Source organism: Aquarana catesbeiana, linkage group LG05, assembly GCF_042186555.1.
Source record: "Aquarana catesbeiana isolate 2022-GZ linkage group LG05, ASM4218655v1, whole genome shotgun sequence".
NCBI classification, from domain to species: domain Eukaryota; kingdom Metazoa; phylum Chordata; class Amphibia; order Anura; family Ranidae; genus Aquarana; species Aquarana catesbeiana.
The window spans coordinates 594,557,094-594,578,465 of record NC_133328.1 but is presented as its reverse complement, the minus strand read 5'-3'; the positions used below and the strand labels follow the sequence as shown (position 1 = coordinate 594,578,465).

General features: G+C 39.6%; 1 protein-coding gene across 1 annotated transcript in view; it reads left to right on the top strand.

Annotated features, from left to right (window-relative positions):
- The window catches only part of CSMD3 (CUB and Sushi multiple domains 3), a 1,635,173-nt gene that overhangs the window by 940,086 nt on the left and 673,715 nt on the right, over nucleotides 1–21,372 (top strand). Inside the window, exons 17-19 of the mRNA XM_073632169.1 lie at nucleotides 209–347; nucleotides 5,028–5,215; nucleotides 8,135–8,323. Coding sequence (XP_073488270.1) covers nucleotides 209–347; nucleotides 5,028–5,215; nucleotides 8,135–8,323 — 516 coding nt within the window. The remainder of the gene's footprint in view (nucleotides 1–208; nucleotides 348–5,027; nucleotides 5,216–8,134; nucleotides 8,324–21,372) is intronic.

The following is a 21,372-nucleotide window of genomic DNA, read 5'->3' as shown; positions in this document are numbered from 1 at the left end:
AAATATTTGAAGGAATGATATCATCAGTGTGTGTCCACTTTCTATGGACCTGTGATGCGCTAGAGCAAGGATGGCCTCCCGCAGCAAGCACCTTTTACACCTTGGGATGGGAGGGCTGAACAGTGATTGGAGTTGTGCTCACACAGGACATTATGCAACAAACTATTAAGACGGTTACTAATAGGAAATGTATATTTTCCCCTGACAGCTCCCTGTGGCGGTCACTTTTCATCTCCCAGTGGAGTCATTCTTTCTCCGGGATGGCCTGGATATTATAAAGACTCTTTGAACTGTGAATGGGTGATCGAAGCAGAACCTGGACGCTCCATTAAAATCACATTTGAAAGGTTTGATTTTTTTCACATTCCTTCATAAATTTTACAGAAATACTCTTGCATATATGTGTGTGTTTAAATATCTGTACATTTAAAAATAAATTTCCTACAATAAAAAAATTCAAATTTGTGCTTGACATGCCAATTGTTAGATTTTTTCACTGTTCTGATTCAATTGGATAGTCTATTGGTGGTAGGTTTAAACAACCTGACTGTTATTTTATGTGTGTGTGCATGCATGTGTTGTTTTATCATTATGGTTATTAACCACTTCAGCCCCGGACGGATTTACCCCTTCCTGCCTGGGCCATTTTTTTGCGATATGGCATCGATTTAACTGACAATTGCGCAGTCATGTGACATTGTATCCAAAAAAATTTACGTCCTTTGTTTCCCACAAATAGAGCTTTCTTTTGGTGTATTTGATCATCTCTGAGTTTTTTTTTTGCGCTATAAACAAAAAAAGAGACAGACAATTTTGAAAAAAAAAAATATTTTTCACTTTTTGCTATAATAAATATCCCCCCAATTTTTTTTTAAAAACAAATTTCTTCATTAGTTTAGGCTGATATGTATTCTTCTATGTATTTTTGGTAAAAAATCGCAATAAGCGTATATTGATTGGTTTGAGCAAAAGTTATAGCGTCTACAAACTAGGGAATATATTTATGTCATTTTTATGGCATTTTTATTATTATTATTTTTTTTATAATATTGGCAGCAACCAGTGATTTTTGTTGGGACTTCGACATTGACAGATCAGACACTTTGCGACAGACAGATCGGACTCTCTTGACACTTTTTTGGGACCATTGACATTTATACAGCGATCAGTGCTATAAAAATGCACTTATTACTGTGTAATGCCCTGTACACACGGTCGGACATTGATCGGACATTCCGACAACAAAATCCATGGATTTTTTCCGACGGATGTTGGCTCAAACTTGTCTTGCATACACACGGTCACACAAAGTTGTCGGAAAATCTGATCGTTCTGAACACAGTGACGTAAAACACGTACGTATAAATGGGGCAGTAGCCAATAGCTTTCATCTCTTAATTTATTCTGAGCATGCGTGGCACTTTGTGTGTCGGATTTGTATACACGCGATTGGAATTTCCAACAATGGATTTTGTTGTCGGAAAATTTTATAGCAAGCTCTCAAACTGTGTGTGTTGGAAATTCCTATGGAAAATGTGTGATGGAGCCTACACATGGTCGGAATTTCTGACAACAAGGTCCTATCACACATTTTCCATCGGAAAATCCTATCGTGTGTACAGGGCATAAATGTCACTGGCAGGGAAGGAGTTAACACTAGGGGGTGATCAAGGGGTTAAATGTGTTCTCTGTGTGTGTTTCTAACTGTGAGGGGATGGGATTGACTAGAGGAGGAGCCAGTTTATTGTTTCTACTTAGTAGGAACAGATTATCTGTCTCTCCTCCCCTGTCAGAACAGGGATTTGTGTGTTTACACACACAAATCCCCATTCTGGCTCTCGTACCCACGATCGCTGGTGACCAGCAGCGATTGTGCCCGCCGGCCATGCGCATCGGGTCCCCTGCTGTGCAGCACATGCACGTGCCTGCTACTGCTCCTAAAGGAGCCATCGTACATATACGGCGATTCAGGCAGCGGTGCCATTCTGCTGACGTATATCGGCGTGAGTTGGTCAGCAAGTAGGTAAAGAAGAGCTTTAACAAGGAAACTACATCTTACAAAACCAAGCAGAGGACAAAGGATTAGTCACTAGCATTCCTTGTGGTGTCTCTGCAGTTGATATTTTCCCCATTACTGACTTCCAATTGCTTATTCTGCTATGTATCATTGTGTGGTTACAGACATCCTAGTAGAGAATCAAGGTTTTTGCTGACTCATGTCAGAGCTGCCCCCTCACGACTGATCATCTCATGACTAGTGGGATAAGGATCAAGAAGCAGGAGGAGAGATGTTGAAAACACAGATACACAGAATGAATGAGGCAGAAGCAAAGAGATTGTTGTATTACATACATATTATATTCCAGGAAGTAGAACAGTGATCAGAACAATAGTGGCGTTGCCAAACCTCACTTCAAATCTAGTAAGACTGGCAAGCAGAGGCAGCTTTTCCTTGGATGATCTCCTAGTATAGATGTACAGCTGTTAGGCTACATAACAGGAGTTCCTAGGTACAGAGTCATGTCAGAAAGTGCACTTTTATTTTTCTGGAGAAATTCAAGACAAAGTATAAATTATGTAAGGAACTGCTGCAGCACAATTAACATGTTTAGACGATCTCTATAAGATAACACATCTCCAATTGTTCTCCAATTTTTCAATTCAGATTCACTTCTGAAAGTTATATGATAAACCATTGGTGATGATAATGAAGTCTGATGAACCCCAAAACTGAGTGAGGAGAATGGGATATTGTATAAAACACAATGTCACCTTCATTGCTTCAAAATTGTGCAATTCAGTGACAAAACATTCAGATTGAACGGTGTAGAGTAGGGAGTTATCTGAATCCTGTTTATCCAGGATCTGCAAAGAATGTTAATGGAATCACATTCTAAATGGTTAATTGACTGTCATTGGCAACATTAAGTCATTGACCTTTAATGAAACACTGTCATAAAATAGTTGTTAAAATATTCTAGTTTACAGCACCTTTGTCAGGACAAAGGCTCAGTCTCATTAAGCCCCAGTAGAAGGATTTCTAACCCATAGCATGGTAATGACCATCACAAATATCCATTAACCTTTTTGCTACCTTAGCCAATTTTATGTTTTTTGCAAACATGTTAAAAGGCAGATTTTAGCCCTAAAGATTACTTTAAAAAAATAAAATAATAATATGTATTTAGAAAGCAGAAGCTGCACAAAAATTGTGGAAGTTATATTTTTTTATGTCACATGGTATTAGCACAACTGTTTATCAAATGCATGTTTTTAGTACAATACACTAAAGTTAATTTTGGTGTACACAAATTATTTCTGTATATAAAAGATGATGTTGCATCAAGTAAACATATACCCAACATGTCAAGTTTTAAAATTGCCCGCACTCCCTAAGTTATCCATAGGCGATGTTTTACAAACCCCGCACAGGTCATCGGTTTAGATTTAACCAACAGACCCATGTGACAGCATATTATAGGGACAAGTTCTCTTTATTTAGATATCAGGGGCCTAAAATACCCCAGATGTATAATCGGCACTCCACTGAAGCCAATGGAGCTTAGATCACACCATGTAATCTGGCAATATTCATATAGTTAGAGAAGTAATATTAAAGAAGTGCCCACTGAATTAACACTTCAACACTCCAACATCACAACCCTCAGCTATTTTGATTAGGTGAAAGTTGGCTTAGTGACATCTTCTAGATCATCCACAAAAGGTGACATCTCTCAATACTCCCCCAAAACTTTCCATGAGTGAGTCATTCAATAGCGCTTGTAACTCTGATACAACAGACCAGACTACTCAGTAGTGAATTAGACTTTACTCTGGAACTAAATTCAAAAGAACTTTTGCAAGTACTTTTCCCTTTTAATCATATCTATATTGATATTGAAGTTGTCTATTTTACAATTTTTTTTCTGTTAATATTTTTGTGCACCAGTTTTCCTTTTCTTTTATTTAAAAAAATATTAAAAAATCCTTAGGCTGATTCTCTAAATGCTCTGAGTTAGAAATGAAAGAATCCTTGTCTATTTGAAAAATGCTGCAATATTTTAAACTTAAAACTTTAAACTAAATTGCTGCCTGGCATGGCAGTGAGTGTCAAAGACATTTAATAAAGATCTTTGACTGTTTCTCTGAGAGCTATACTTCTTGAACTCTGATATGGGTGTCCTACAAAACAGCTGTATGCATCATTTGCAGCTGCAGTTTCACATCTTCTCTCCCCCTGCCCAATCAGAGAACCCATCAGTGGAGAGGAGGGGTGGTCAGAGCAGCTGATGTGTAGGAGAGCTATATCTCTAAGCAAAAATGGAAACTACCCCGATTTCTAACTAGCTTTTACAGTAAGGTGCAATATGGACAGCTTTGCATTGAGTAAACACAGTATTTTTCCCAACACACACACCAGCTAGCCAGCAAATAAACAAAACAAAAAAAAATACACTGTTATTATAATCCAGCTGTGGATACTATCTCATATATTTTTACCTAACAATTCATGATATTTTATTTAAAGTATATGTGCACCACAGTCCTATATTACCCATTCTGCTGTCTTCTTTTTTAGACATGTGTCCTTCTATGAGCATAATATGTCTATGAATGTGTATGGAGATTCCCATGTTTGCTTACACACACAGATGTGGCACATTTTGTTGAAGGCAGATTTTCCCAGCAGCAACATTTGGGTGGCATAACTGGGTCATTTTGCATCTCTGCCCCCTCCACTGAACTAGAGTTCTGGGAGCAGAATGTACCACATATAGCACAAATGCTAAGCTGCTCCATATCTTGAAAATAATGTTTATCCATGCAATGTTTTCCATCTGTAGATGCCTCCTTAAGCACCCAAAACAGCTGCAGAAATGCAAGTGTTGACACAACTTAAAAAAAAAAATTAATTGCATTGTTGTATTCCAAATAGTCTCTGCTTTTGGAATGCAGTAAAGAGTTGAACTGAAATAGTTAATGAGTGAATAAGTAATTAAACTGCATTTATCTTTTTTTTTCTTCAGATTCCAAACAGAACTTAATTATGATGTTCTGGAAGTACATGATGGCCCAAACTTATTATCACCAATTGTGGGTTCATTTAATGGCACACAAGTCCCACAATTTCTATTCAGCAGCATGAACTACCTCTACCTGCTCTTTACAACAGACAACAGCCGATCCAATAACGGTTTCAAGATTCATTATGAGAGTAAGTAGGATGCACATTAGTATACTAACCAGTAATTGGCTAGCTGCTGTTTTTTTTAAACACAGATGTGGGTTAAATCAATTTGGATGTGTTGGTTCCAAACATTTACAAGCTCTGTTTTATGTAAAATTAAAGGCTTTGTTTGTGTAAACTAGACAAGGATATCATGAAAACAAATTAATATACAGTGCCTTAAAAAAGTATTCATACCCCTTGAAATTTTGTCATGTTACAACCAAAAACGTAAATGTATTTTATTGGGATCCTATGTGATAGACAAACACAAAGTGGCACATAATTTTGAAGTGAAAGGAAAATGATAAATGGTTTTCAAAATGTTTTACAAACAAATAAATAAAAAATAAATAAATAAACAAATAAATAAAGCTCTTCTGTAAAGCCAATGTGGCTTAGGTAATGAGCGTCGCTTGTGTCGTTTAAGGTAATAAATAATAAAAAATAGAAAATAACACAATAGTGGTATTAGTATGACTAATGCAGTGACTAAAACGGCGGTGCATATAATATAGATAATACTAGCTTAGATCCTGACAGAAATAAATAAATGCAGCAAGGACAGCATTAATCAGAGAAGCAGCCAAGAGGCCCATAGTAGTTCGGGAGGAGCTACAGAGATCCACAGCTCAAGTGGCAGAATCTGTCCACAGGACAACTATTAGTCGTGCACTCCACAAATCTGGCATTTATGATAGAGTGGCAAAAAGAAAGCCATTGTTGAAAGAAAGCCATAAGAAGTCCCATTTGCAGTTTGTGAGAAGCCATGTGGGGGACACAGCAAACATGTGGAAGAAGGTGCTCTGGTCAGATGAGTCCAAACTCAAACTTTTTGGCCTAAAAGCAAAATGCTATGTATGGCAGCAAATTAACACTGCATATCACCCTGAATATACCACACCCATTGTGAAATATGGTGGTGGCAGCATCATGTTGTGGGATGTTTTTCTTCAGCAGGTACAAGGAAGCTGGTCAGAATTTATGGGAAGATGGATGGAGCCAAATACAGGGCAATCTTAGAAGAAAATCTGTCTGCAAAAGACTTGGGACTGGGGCAGAGGTTCACCTTCCAGCAGGACAATGGCCCTAAACATACAGCCAGAGCTAGAATGGAATGGTTTATATCAAAGCATATTCATGTATTAGAATGGCCCAGTCAAAGTCCAGACCTAAACCCAATTGAGAATCTGTTGCCAGACTTGAAAATTGCTGTTCACAAGTGCTCCCCATCCAATTTGACAGAGCTTGAGCTATTTTGTAAAGATGAATGTGCAAAATTTCCCTCTCTAGTTATGCAAAGCTGGTAGACACATCTACAAAAAGATTTGCAGCTGTAATTGCGGTGAAAGGTGATTCTACAAAGTATTGACTCAGGGGGGCAAACAAATGCATGCCACACTTTTCACATATTTATTTGTAAAAAAAAAATGAAAACCATTTATCATTTTCCTTCCACTTCACAATTATGTGCCAATTTGTGTTGGTCTATCACATAAAATCCCAATAAAATATGTTTACATTTTTGGTTGTAACATGGCAAAATGTAGAATATTTCAAGGGTATGAATACTGTTTCAAGGCACTGTAAGGACAACCCATAATCTCAGTTCTTAAAGCATTGATCAATTGCACATGAGTAAGTGACTCAAGTTACTTGTACATTTTCTACTCTGAACAAAGACACACAAGATCTGTCAACAAATGTGTCATTTTTTTGCACCTGTCTTAACCCCATGAGCTGTGAAAATGACCAGTAACCTTCAACAGTAAAAAAATAAAAGTGAATTAATAAATTAACCACCTAAATACAGGGCACTTTCACCCCCTTCCTGCCCATGCCATTTTTCAGCTTTCAGTGCTGTCACAATTTGAACAAATATTGCGCAGTCATGCAACACTGTACCCAAATGACATTTTTTTCCCTTAAATAGAGCTTTCTTTTGGTGGTATTTGATCATCTCTGTGTTTTTTATTTCTTACGCTATAAACAAAAGAAGAGTGACAAGTTTGAAAAAAAAACACAATATTTTTTACTTTTTGCTATAATAAATATCCAAATTTATTTTTTTACAACAAATTTTTTCCTCAGTTTAGGCCGATATGTATTCTTCTACATATTTTTGGTAAAAAATCGCAATAAGCATATATTGATTGGTTTGCGCAAAAATTATAGCATCTACAAAATAGGGGATAGCTTTATAGCATTTTTATTAGTTTTTTTTACTAGTAATGGCGGCGATCTGCAATTTTTATCATGACTGCGATATTGCAGAGGACATATCGGACACTTTTGACACATTTGTGGGACTATTCACATTTATACAGCGATCCATGCTATAAATATGTACTGATTACTGTATAAATGTGACTGGCAGGGAAGGGGTTAACACTAGGGGGCGATCAAGGGGTTAAATATGTTACCTAGGGAGTGATTCTAACTGTAGGGGGAGGGTACTCGCAAAGGGGAGGAGACCGATTGGTGTTCCTCTGTACTGAGAACACACCATCAGTCTCCTCTCACCTGACAGGACATGAATCTGTGTGTTTACACACACAGATCCATGGTCCTGCTCTGTTACCTGGCAATCGCGGGTGCCTGGCAGACATTGAGGCCGCCGGCACGTGCATCGTGGCCCCAGTGACACAGCGGGTGTGTGCGAGTGCCGCCGGCGGCACGCACATGCCCCCTGGTGGGCTGGGAAGGCGAGGACATCATATGATGCCCGCCCGCAACAAGAGCCACACCACCTGGCCGTCATACGACGGCCGGCGGGCGGCAAGCAGTTAAACTGGGGTGGGGGAACGGGACATTTTTTGTCAAGCCTATTTGTTTTTTTCCATTTTTAAAAAAATGTATAGACTTTTATAAAACTAATATTAACAGTTAACTGGTTTTGTGATGTAGGTGTAACAGTTGATACCCACTCATGCTTGGATCCAGGGATACCAGTGCATGGTCATCGTTATGGCTATGATTTTTCTATTGGATCTACTGTTTCCTTTGGCTGTCAGCCTGGTTATACACTCAGCCATGAAGAACCATTGCTATGTGAAAAAAATCATTGGTGGAGCCATCCTTTGCCAACCTGTGATGGTAAGAGTCTTAAATTAAGTATGCTTTTTAAAGGCATTTATTATTTCAATAAAAACAGGTAAATAGAGCAGGTGTGCAGTTGTTACCTTTCTTTTTCCTCTCTTCATTTTTGAGAGATGTCATTAAGGGCACAGTCAGTTAAAATTTTCCTTTATTTACTTTGTCATCTTCCAAACATTATAATGGTCTGGACTTTCTATGCATATAGATATAAAAAAAACAGTTTTTAGAATCCCTGTGGATATAGCTATGTATGATGGTTATGATTCTAATTGTTGGATAAAGGCACATGGGTTAGAATCCATTAAAGTAAGAGGGACCTGTCTACTTTATGCAATGATGATATAGGTCATCCAGCGCTATACCCAATAGAAATAAGTGTAAAAAAAATCCCTATCACAACAGCTATCTTTAACACATCAATATGTAAAAATGAAATAGAAAATAAATAAGGCAGCGTTAAGCATATATACTATAGTGTCAAATTGAATACTAATATCACAAAAAATTAAAACATATGAGACAATGTAAAAAATTATATATAAAAAAAAAAAGTAAAATCAATTAAACATAGTGACTTTTTCATGATCCACCAAAAGTGCTTCACTTATGAATTGGATTTAAACAATATAAGTGCAGCACTTAATAAGCTCTGCACTTATGTTGCTTTTGTCTATTCACAAGGGTTAGTACAGTCACCTTGCGTTCCAGCTGCTGTATTGATTGATGCACTCACTATACATATTTTATATTATATAAATTGGACTAATAGTTTAAATGATGTGCTTCCAACTCGTGATAAAATTACAATATTCCACACGATGCTCCACCCAGAATTGGTGCTCCATCTACTGTGAGAAAATGTAAAGAGTCCTCAGCACACCCCCTGGACAGAATAAACTCACCAGAACACAGGGGCAATATGCTCAATCAAATAATGAGGTATGATCCCCCCCCCTGCCCCCCGAGACCCACAGAGCTCCACTCACAAAATGAAAGGGAAAGATGGAAAGAGACTTTTATTTTTTTATTTTTTTTTTTTTTGAAAGAGACTATATAAAATTGGTCAGTAATGTTTATACAACTCTTAAGAGTTTAAGACTTTCCCTTTATTATGTTAGTTGTTAACGAACTACAAAAAATCTATATAACTGGCCCCTTTTTCCTAATTCTAATACTAAAAGTGGAATTTAAAACTGAAGACCAAATATGATCTCTACTTATTGGTAATAGTGGCCTTTCAGTATCCAAGCCTTTTTAAATTGCTTAAAGACTGGAAATCAGCTTTGAAATAATGGGTGAAAAATTATAGATGCTCTATTTTCTGGTGTTTGGCTTACCCAGAAATATTTCTATCATTTTTTAAGCATGGATATAATTATTTCACCACTAAAATGACTGAACTGTTACACTTGTTCACTGCAAGCCAATAATGCATAAAATAGAGTAAAATAAAGTCAAGAATGTTATGTGTTATTGCTTACCATTTGATAAAATCCTTAAGGTCAAGGACTCATGCCAGGCTTACAGAGTAACTTTCATCATGAACTCTTCTTCAGCGTGATACTGACATTAAGTCTTATAGCATTAACTTAACTTTCAGTGATGGGAATTTCTTTTGACACATGTTAGGCAGAATGGCAGGAAAATATGCATGTCAATCTAATTTAATCATATACACAGTAGCTTTGAAAAGTGACAATAGCCCAGAGGGCCTCATGATTAAACTCAATTAAAATATTAAAAACACATATTACACAAACATGAAGGTCATAGCTAGGGATGAGCTTGACTCGAACATCAGCTGTTCGATGAAGATCAAACATTATGGGCTGTTCGCGCCAAATTCGAGCGGTGATTCACGCCCCATAATGCACTGCGACATCGTAGTGCATTGCTGGCTGATGATTGGCCAAGCATGCACTATGACCTGCATGCTTTGGCCAATCACAGGTCCGTCAGCAAAGAGAGCCATAAATGGCCAAAGGCAGGGTGCCTTTGGCCAATTATGGCTCAGGGGGTTAAGTCCACGCCCCACAACATATAAGGCCGCCTTATAGAGATAGAGAGAGAGAGAGAGAGTGTCATTTCATTTACTTTGAGCAGGCAGTTTATTCAGTTAGGTGCAGTGTATTTAATATATATATATATATATATATATATATATATATATATATATATATATACATCCCGGCTTTGTGTATATATATATATATATATATATATATATATATATATATATATATATATATATATATATATATATATATATATATATATATATATATATATACATACATATATACATACATATATCCATACATACATGTATATATATATATATATATATATATATATATATATATATACACTGTATCCAGTTTAGCTAGATCTTACACTGTATCCAGTTTAGCTAGATCTCACTGCAGATCGTTCCTGGTGTACTCTTTCTAATATACTTCAGGCAGGCAGGTGATTCAGTTAGCTGCAGTGTATTTAATATATATATAGTCAGTCTTGTATATATATATATATATATATATATATATATATATATATATATATATATATATATATCCACTGTATCCATTTTAGCTATATCTCACTGCAGTCCATTCCTGGTGTACTCTTTCTAATATACTTCAGGCAGGCATATATATATATATATATATATATATATATATATATATATATATACAGTCAGTCTCATATATATATATATATATATATATATATATATATATATATATATATATATACACTTTATCCAGTTTGGCTATATCTCACTGCAGTCCGATTCAGTTAGCTGCAGTGTATTTAGTAGCCAAGCCTATATCTGCCTGCAGGCCATTGCTGGTGTACGTTTTCAAATACACTTTCAGGCAGGCAACCAAGTGATTCAGTGATCTGCAGTGCATTAAACATATATACAGTCTCCAACATATATATATCTACTGCATTCCAGTTTAGCCAAGCCTAAATCTGACTGCAGGCCATTGCTGGTGTACATTTTCAAATACACTTTCAGGCAGGCAGGCAGGCAGGCAAGTCATTCAGTGATCTGCAGTGCATTAAATATATATACAGTCTCCAACAAATATATATCCACTGCATTCCAGTCTAGTCAAGCCTATATCTGACTGCAGGCCATTCCTGGTGTACGTTTTCAAATACACTTTCAGGCAGGCAGGTGATTTAGTGATCTACAGTGCATAAAGATATATTTACAGTCTCCTACATATATATCTTCTGCATTCTAGTCTAGCCAAGCCTATACCTGACTACAGTCCATTCCTGGTGTACGTTTTCAACGACACTTTCAGGCAGGCAGGTGATTCAGTGATCTGCAGTGCATAAAGATATATATATACAGTCTCCTACATATATATCCACTGCATTCTAGTCTAGCCAAGCCTATACCTGACTGCAGGCCATTCCTGGTGTAATTTTTCAAGTAAACTTCAGGTGGTGTTTTGCTAATCCAATTTTACAGCATGTCTGGAAGGCCACCAAGGAAAGGCAGATGCTCACAGGCCACTAAAAGAGGGCAAGCAGGCTCTACGTCTACAGCCAACAGTGCTGGTCATGGACATGGTACATCCTCAGCACGTGGCCATGGGGCACGTTTGTCCTTTTTTCTGACAGCTAGCTGTGTTGAGCCACACCATGCAGAAGAGTTGGTAGAGTGGATCACAAAGCCATCCTCATCCTCCTCAACCTCTGTCACCCAGGCTAAGAGAAGTAGCCTATTCCATTGGCTCAATGGCATCAGTCACTCCTTCCCTAGCCCCACCATCATGTCCTGAGGAGTCCCCTGAACTGTTCGACCAAAGTGTGTGGTACATGCTGCAGGAGGATTGCAGCATTTGAAGGCTCCGATGATGGTACCCAGGCTGCGGATGAAGGCAGTAACGTGAGCCCAGAGAGAGGGGGTGTCAAAGAAGGAAAAGAAGGAAAAGAACCTGGCAGTCATGTTCCCCGAGCTGCATCATACTGCCAGGTTTGCTCTAGTAGTGAGGAGGAAGGGGATGATGAGGTCACAGACGCTACGTGGGTGCCTGATAGAATAGAGGAGGAGGAGGAGGTGGAGGAGGCACTTCTCCAATGAGGCAGGATGCCCTCCAGGGGCCAGCTTAAGGACAGCCAACCGACTGTATCACACTGCAGAGCACCGCATGTGCAGGGCGCTGCTGACTCCGCGCATTTTTTCAAAAGTTCTTTGGTGTGGGCCTTTTTTGAGATGTGTGCAGCAGATCGCACCATTGCTGTTTGCAACATGTGTCTGAAGCGTATCATGCATGGCCAAAACAGCAGCCGCTTGGGCACCACGTGCTTGACCAGACATATGTCGAGCTCCCATACAGACCGTTGGCAACATTACTTAAAAGAACCACACCAAAGAACAAGGCGGACCTCTCCTTGCTCCTCATCAGCTGGGATCTCAAACCCCACTATACCTTTAGTCCTCTTAGAGACCTGCACTGAGAGGAATGAGTGTAGAATTAGGTGTCCCAAGCACTTGTGGGCAATCTGCTAGTGGTACACCTAAATCCGATTGTAGCAGGCAAATTTCCCTACCCCAGTTGCTAAATCATCGAAAGAAATTCGGTCCCAGCCATCCACATGCTCAGTGGCTGAATGTTAATTTGGCCAAATTGCTAGCACTCCAACTGCTGCCTTTTCAGCTGGTAGACTCTGCCCCCTTTCAAGGATTTGTGGAATGTGCGGTACCTCAGTGGCAGGTTCCCAAAAGCCATTTTTTTCTCGGAAGGCCATTACAGCTCTCTACCAGCATGTGGAAGGCAATGTCTTGGCCTTGTTGGACAGGTGAATATTACCGCTGACTCATGGTCCAGCAGGCATGGACAGGGACGTTACCTTTCTTTCGTGGTGCACTGGGTAAGCTGGCAGCTGGGAAGATGCAGGACAGGGTGCAGTAATGTTGGAGCTTGTTCCCCCACCATGCCTCCAAAATGCTGGTAGTGGTGATTCTGCCACACCTCTCTCCTCCATCCCCTCCTCTTCTTCTTCCTCTATGGGCTCTTCCTGTGCAGATTTGTCCTCGGAACCAGCAGTGCTCCGTAGGCGTTCTAGGGGCTACACAAGCACTCAGAAAAAAAGATGCCATGCAGTGCTTGAGTTGGTCTGCTTAGGGGACAGGAGCCACACTGGGGCAGAGATTCTGGCAGCTCCACAGGGGCAGGTTCAGAGGTGGTTGACGCCATGCCAGCTTCAGCCAGGAATGGTGGTTTGCGACAATGGCACCAACCTCCTCTCCGCCCCCTGACAGGGACACTTCACCCATGTTCCCTGTTTGGCTCATGTCCTTAATTTGGTGGTGCAGCAGTTCTTGTGCAGGTACCCAGGCTTACAGAATCTCCTGAGGCAGGCCAGGATAGTCTGTGGGTATTTCTGCCAGTCATATAATGCCAGTGCTCGTTCTGTCCAAGAACTGCCTCATCTGTGACATGCCCACCAGGTGGAACTCAATGTTGGCAATGCTGCAGTGGCTGCACATGCAGCAGAGGGCCATCAATGAGTATCTGTGCGAGTATGGCACCAGGACAGGGTCAGGGGAGCTTGGCTTTTTTTTGACACGCCAGTGGCTAATGATCAAGGATGCATGCACTGTCTTGTCACCATTTGAGGAGGCCACGAGGATGGTGAGCAGTGACAGTGCATGCATCAGTGATACTGTCCCTCTTGTCTTCCTGTTGGAGCACATGCTGCATAGAATAATGGACAGGGCACTTGAGGCAGAACAGAGGGAGAAAGAGGAGGACTTCCTTACCTCTCAAGGCCCCCTTTATCCAGACAGTATTCCTGTAGGCCCGCCTATCACACAGGAAGAGGAGGAGGAGGATTGTGTCAGCATGGAAGTGGAGCCCGGCACTCAGCATCAGCAGCAGTCTTCAAGGGATCATTGTCAGTCCCCAGAAACCCATGGACTTGTACGTGGCTGGGAGGAGGTGGCTGGGGATCATGTCATCCTTAGTAACCCAGAGGAATCCGGACTGAATGCCTCAGCAAACCTACGCTTCATGGCCTTCCTGATCCTGCAAATCCTGCGAAAGGACCCTCAGATTTATGGTATCAAGGCGAGGGATCAGTACTGACTGGCAACCCTTCTTGATCCACATTACAAGGGTAAGGTTGCGGAACTTATCCAGCCTTCGCAGAGGGAGCAGAGGATGAAACATCTTTGGTAGGCCTTGCAGAAAGGGTAGTGCAATGCGTTTCCAGAGCCTGGGAGGTTACAATTTCCTGGTCCTCCTAGACAACTTGTTGCTGAGGCTTCGGTCAGTCACAGAAGGAGCAGTGGAGAAGGTGGCCATCTGACTGATGCTTTCAGACAATTTTTTAGTCCGCAGTCCCAAGGTCTGATCGGTTCCAGCAACCATCGCCAGCGTCTGATTTACATGGTGCAGGAATACCTTGGGGGAAGATCAGACTTGGAGACCTTTCCAACCAAAAATCCACTGGGTTACTGGGTCTTGAGGATGGATCACTGGCCAGAGCTTGCACAGTATGCAATTGAGCTACTGGCCTGTCCTGCATCCAGCGTTCTATCTGAACGCACATTCAGTGCTGCTGGAGGCTTTATAACCGATCAGAGTGCGCCTGTACACAGACTCGGTTGATCGGCTCACCTTCATAAAAATGAATCAGACTTGGATCACCAGCTACCAAGCACCTAATGCTGATGTAACTGATTAATTTTTTTGTGAATGTGAGATCCCTTGAAGACTGCCTATGCTAATGCTGAGTGACTATCCTGTTATGCTGAGTGACTATCCTAATCTTCCTCAATGTTCATGTCGATAGCTTGTAAGAACATTTTTGGTTCTGGGCACCACCACCAGTGCCTAAAGCCCAATTTTTCTGCCCCTGTTTAACAGGGGTGTGTAATTACAATTTTTGATCTAATATTTTACAGCAGGGCTTGTTCCTGCGCTCAACAACAGAATCTGTGAGGCGTTACAGTGTTGTGGCTCCACCACCACTGCCCAAGACCCAATTTTTCTGCCCCTGTTTAACAGGGGCTTACAATTACAATTTTTGATCTAATATTTCACAGCAGGGCCCGTTCCTGCACCCACCAAGAGTAACTGTGAGGGCTTACAGTGTTGTGGCAACACCACCACACCACCACCAAAGGCCCAATTTTTCTGACCCTGTTCAACAAGGGCATGTAATTACAATTCTTGATATAATATTTCACAGCAGGGCCCATTCCAGTGCTCACCAAGAGTAAAGGTGAGTGCTTACAGTGTTCTCATACCACCAACACCTAAGGCCCAAATTTCTGCAGAGTATATAGGGCAGGCCGTATAGTATATACAGGCGGTCCCCTACTTTCAAACATCCAACTTACAAACGATTCCTACTTACAAACGAAGGGAGACAACAGGAAGTGAGAGGAAATCTACCCCTAGGAAGGGAAATTCTCTCCTGTAAGAGTTAATATGGGAAAAGGTGTCTCCACTGATGCTTTATCACCAATCCTTGTTTCCCTAAATAACCCAAATTTTCAAAATCCAATTGTCATTGGGACAGAAAGTGAGGTGAAATCTTCTGAACAGGGGCACAGACAGCAAAACAAATGTTACAGGGGTGATGATAACACTTCCCTATGTTATCCAAAAAGCTTAAAAATAGATTTTTTGGCTGGAGCTACATTTAAAAAAATGTACCTGTTCCAAATAACAAACAGATTCAACTTAAGAACAAACCTATATTCCCTATCTTGTTTGTAACCCGGGGACCACCTGCATACTTGTCAGAAACTATGAACCAGACTGAGACAGAAGTACAGTAAAATCACACTTGTTTATTAATAAAAATAAAAAGGTAAATAGAGTAAGCATAGTCAAAGCATAGCCAGAGTCCAGTAACCAGATTGGGTACTCAGCCAAGCCAGAGTTCAGTAACCAGATCGGGTAATCAGCCAAGCCAGAGTTCAGTAACCAGATTGGGTAATCAGCCAGGCCAGAAGTCAGGGATCCAAGTAGAGGAACAGCAAGCAGGATAAGGAGCCAGAAGGGATGTCAGCAAAGCCAGTCTTTAAACAGGAATGCAGGAGATGGTTTCTTGTGATGTGACCAAGGCGAAGGCATTTAAGTGAGCTGGAGATCTTTAAGTAGGTGGGACTGATGAGCAGATCCACAACAGCTGGTTAACTGTGGGGAGAGATGACAGCTGGCAATTAGCCGACAGCTGAGCGGCCATCTCAGAGAAGGAAAGGGCTGAGCCAGCCCTGACAATACTGCTGTTCAGAGTATATAGGGCCTGGGGGCCACACGCCTTTTCTTTTTTTAATTTGGGTGTGGGGTTCCCCTTAATATCCACACAAGACTCAAAGGGCCTGGGAATGGGCTGGGGGGTTGCCCATGCTGTTTTTCTCAATAATTTTCATCCATATTGCCGGGACCCGACATTACATTACAGCCGCAAGCAGTTTTTAATGACTTTTATTCCTTTAAAAATGTCATTTTTTGCAGGGACTGTTTTAAACACGGGAGACATGCGCCACTTTACAGGCATACTATAGACACCCCCCAGGTACGATATTTAAAGGAATATTTCACTTTTATTTTTTCACTTTAAGCATCATTAAAATCACTGCTCACGAAAAAACGGCTGTTTTTAAATTTTTCTTTTGCATTGATACATGTCCCCTGGGGCAGGACCTGGGTCTCCAAACCCTTTTTAGGACAATAACTTGCATATTAGCCTTTAAAATTCACACTTTTGATTTTTCACGTTCAAGTCCCATAGATTTTAACGGCGTTTGAATGTTCGCGCGAACTTTCGGTCCGTTCGCATGTTCTGGATGTGAACCGAACCGGGGGGGTGTTTGGCTCATCCCTAGTCATAACGAATAGCATGTATCTGATAGCATCAAAAGAGGCAAGGTAGTATGGTTGTAGAATTTAAAGTCCACTTTTTAGGTGTGTGCAGTGCAACTGGAATTTGTAATAATAATAAATTGATTTTGTTTTTTTGCTTTGAAACTAGTGTAGTTATCTGAAGCATTTTTGATTAGAGTGGTGCTTAATTTACTAACCATAATAATTTAAGTAAACCTGTCATGGAAGAAATACAGAGTCTATCATTCCTAATCTTTAGCAATTCGACATTGAAATACAAAGACACTGAATTTCAAAAAAGCCAACTTCCCTAAACTACAAACCTTGTTAGAAGGCATGAATTGGGATAAAATCTTAGGAACAAAGAACACGGAGGAGAGATGAGTTTGCTTTAAGAGCATATTAAATAAGGGCATTAGTCAATGCATCCCATTGGGTACAAATTTTAAAAGAGTGAACAAAAGTCCTGGATGGCTTAACTCCGATGTACAAATGCAAATAAAAGCAAAGCAGAAGGCCTTCAAAAATACAAGGTTGGGGGATCATCATCAGCATTCAGACTTTATAAAGAATGCAACAAGAAATGTAAGGGTGCAATTAGGGTGGCTAAGATAGAACACGAAAGACACATCAGCATTCAGACTTTATAAAGAATGCAACAAGAAATGTAAGGGTGCAATTAAAGTGGCTAAGATAGAACATGAAAGACACATAGCGGAGGAGAGTTTACATACTTAAAGAAATTATTTAAGTATGTAAACAGTAAAAAAGAGAGGACAGATCATATTGGCCCCATAAAGAATAAAAAATGACATCTGGTTACAAAGGATGGGGATATGGCAAAGGTATTGAATTTATTCTTCTCCTCAGTCTTCACGACAGAATCGGGGGACTTCAGTAACCAAAACTGCAGTGTTTATCCTTATGGCACATCACAGGAAGCACCTCCATGGTTAACAGAGGACAGAATTAAAATTAGACTTGGGGAACTTAACATTAATAAATCACCGGGACCAGATGGATTGCACCCGAGAGTACTTAGGGAACTCAGTCAAGTAATTGCCAGACCATTGTTCCTAATTTTTACTGACAGTCTACTGACTGGAATGGTACCAGGTGATTGGAGAAAAGCCAATGTAGCATCAAAATTTAAAAAGGGCCCAAAATACATCCCTGGGAATTACAGACCAGTTAGCCTAACATCAATAGTATGCATGCTCTTGGAGGGGATGATAAGGGACTATATACAAGATTTTAGTAACGAGAACAGTATCATTAGCAATAATCAGCATGTATTCATGAAGAATCGTTCTTGCCAAACCAATTTATTAACCTTCTATGAGGAGATGAGTTGCCATCTAGATAAAGGAAGGCCCGTAGATGTGGTGTATCTGGATTTTACAAAAGCATTTGACACAATACCCAATAAACATTTACTGTACAAAATAAGGTCCGTTGGCATGGACCATAGGGTGAGTACATGGATTGAAAACTGGCTACAAGGGTGAGTTCAGAGGGTGGTGATAAATGGGGAGTACTCAGAATGGTCAGAGGTGGGTAGTGGGGTCCCCCAGGGTTCTGTGCTGGGACCAATCCTATTTATTTTGTTCATAAACGACCAGGAGGATGGGGTAAACAGTTCAATCTCTGTATTTGGGGACAATACTAAGCTAAGCAGTGCAATAACTTCTCCGCAGGATGTGGAAACCTTGCAAAAAGATCTGAACAAATTAATGGGGTGGGCAACTACATGGGAAATGAGATTTAAAGTAGAAAAATGTAAAATAATGCATTTGGGGAGCAAAAATATGAATGCAATCTATACACTGGGGGGAGAACCTCTGGGGTGAATCTAGGATGGAAAAGGACCTGGAGGTCCTAGTAGATGATAGGCTCAGCAATGGCATGCAATTCCAAGCTGCTGCTAACAAAGCAAATAGAATATTGGCATGCATTAAAAAGGGGGATCAACTCCAGAGATAAAACGATAATTCTCCCGCTCTACAAGACTCTGGTCCAGCCGCACCTAGAGTATGCCATCAAGTTCTGGGCACCAGTCCTCAGGAAGGATGTACTGGAAATGGAGCGAGTACAAAGAAGGGCAACTAAGCTAATAAAGGGTCTGGAGGATATTAGTTATGAGAAAAGGTTGCGAGCACTGAACTTATTCTCTCTGGATGAGAGATGCTTGAGAGGGGATATGATTTAAATTTATAAATACAGTACTGATGACCCCACAATAGAAATAAAACTTTTTTGCAGAAGACAAGACACGTGGCCACTCACTAAAATTAGAAGAAAAGAGGTTTAAGCTTAAACTACGTTGAGGGTTCTTTACAGTAAGAGTGGCAAGGATGTGGAACTCCCTTTCACAGGCGGTGGTCTCAGCAGGGAGCATCGATAGTTTCAAAAACTATTAGATAAGCACCTGAACGGCCACAACATACAGGGATATACAATGTAATATTGACATATAATCACACACATAGGTTGGACTTGATGGACTTGTGTCTTTTTTCAACCTCACCTACTATGTAACTATGTAGCTATATGTTGATCTTCTTGCTTCAGGTCTTTTAAATCACTGACCGAGAGTAAGTAAGAAAGGTACTTTTCTCAGACTTTAGTGAGCTACATAGAACCTGAATTACTAAATGATTAAAGCAAATAAAATGTTCACCGAACATAGTTAATAAGGTGATGTGACATCCCTTTTAAAAGCAACAAATTACATGCAAAGGAAATAAATAAACAAACTCTTTGATTACTGACTGCTATCCTTTTTGCGTAAAATGCACCTCTGCCCAGACTAAACATTTTTACATATTATTAATAAGCACAGGCTTAAGTAAAAACAAGCTCTTACTGATGTTTGCAGCTAAAGCATTGTGGTGAAATTCATATTTAACAATAGAAGCACTGAAATCATGTTTCATTTCGTACTATTTTATTTTAAAAATATGTGGCAGCCTGAAAGTCTTCCAATAACAAGCAAACAGCAAGTGCTGTAAGCTATTAGAAACTGACTAAAACCCATCTTGAGTGCCTCTGTTTTGATTTTTTGGGATCAGTTATTCTACTGTACTTGCAGCTACAGAAGTCAGGGCTTGTACTAAAGCTCTTTTGCTGCTTGTTAACAACATGTAAATACTTTGATTCAAATAGTTTGGGCAAAGTGCACTTTAACCAAATATGGACATTGAATATGCTATACATGCACAGAAAACTGCACTGAAGTACATAGGATGTGGGTGGAATGCCCTGTCCTTCTTCCCTGCATTTTCCAGCAAATGTAATTTTGACAAATGGGAGTTGCTATGCTATCCAATGGCTGTTATCCAATGATTATCCAATGGCTATTATGGTGATTACAAGGTTCACGACACCTGCACATTTTTCCATTAGAGTGTCACGCTAGTGACTCGTGGACTCACTGAACTTTTCTATATATATATATTTTTTTTTTTCTGTTTTAGCGTAACACATTTTTGCATATATTTATATTTTATGAGAATATCTCATGGTAGTGGTACAGCAGTTAATTTGAGGATTTGTATCACAAGTGCAGTTTATTATTTCTTTTATTATAGCCACTGCTAACATTTTTTTTTACAATGTATTCTTATTTAACCCCATATTAACTCTTAGTGTACCATTTTCAGCCCTAATAAACTTTTTTCCTCTTCTCCTCTTGTATTATTATTATTTTGCTGTTAACTTGATTTGTTTATTTTTATTTCTCCAACCTGTTAATATTTAAACTTTTTTTGTATGTGTTTTGATCATCAATGTTTTGTGTTGTATTAAAGTACAAATGAAAAACAATCTGCATTTTGATTTGTAAATACCTTTGCACTATTTGTATTTGTATAATTTTGAAACAGAACAAATTATAGAATACATTTTTTTTAACATTGTATTGTGTATTTGTCTATGTATTACATAAAAAATGTAATACATTTTTGGAGGACAGTATTACCAAAAGAAGGCACTGTTTGTTTAAAAAATAGCAAATGTATTGCTTTGTTATCTTAATTAATAATTAAGATATTGCTGAATAAAGGTGAAGAAAGATCACATCCACAGAATGGATAAATCAGAAGAAGGGAGATGCAGGCAATTACAGATTCTTAGGTACAGCTTCCTCTCCAGCAGGAAGCATAGTAGTTGCATCACTAA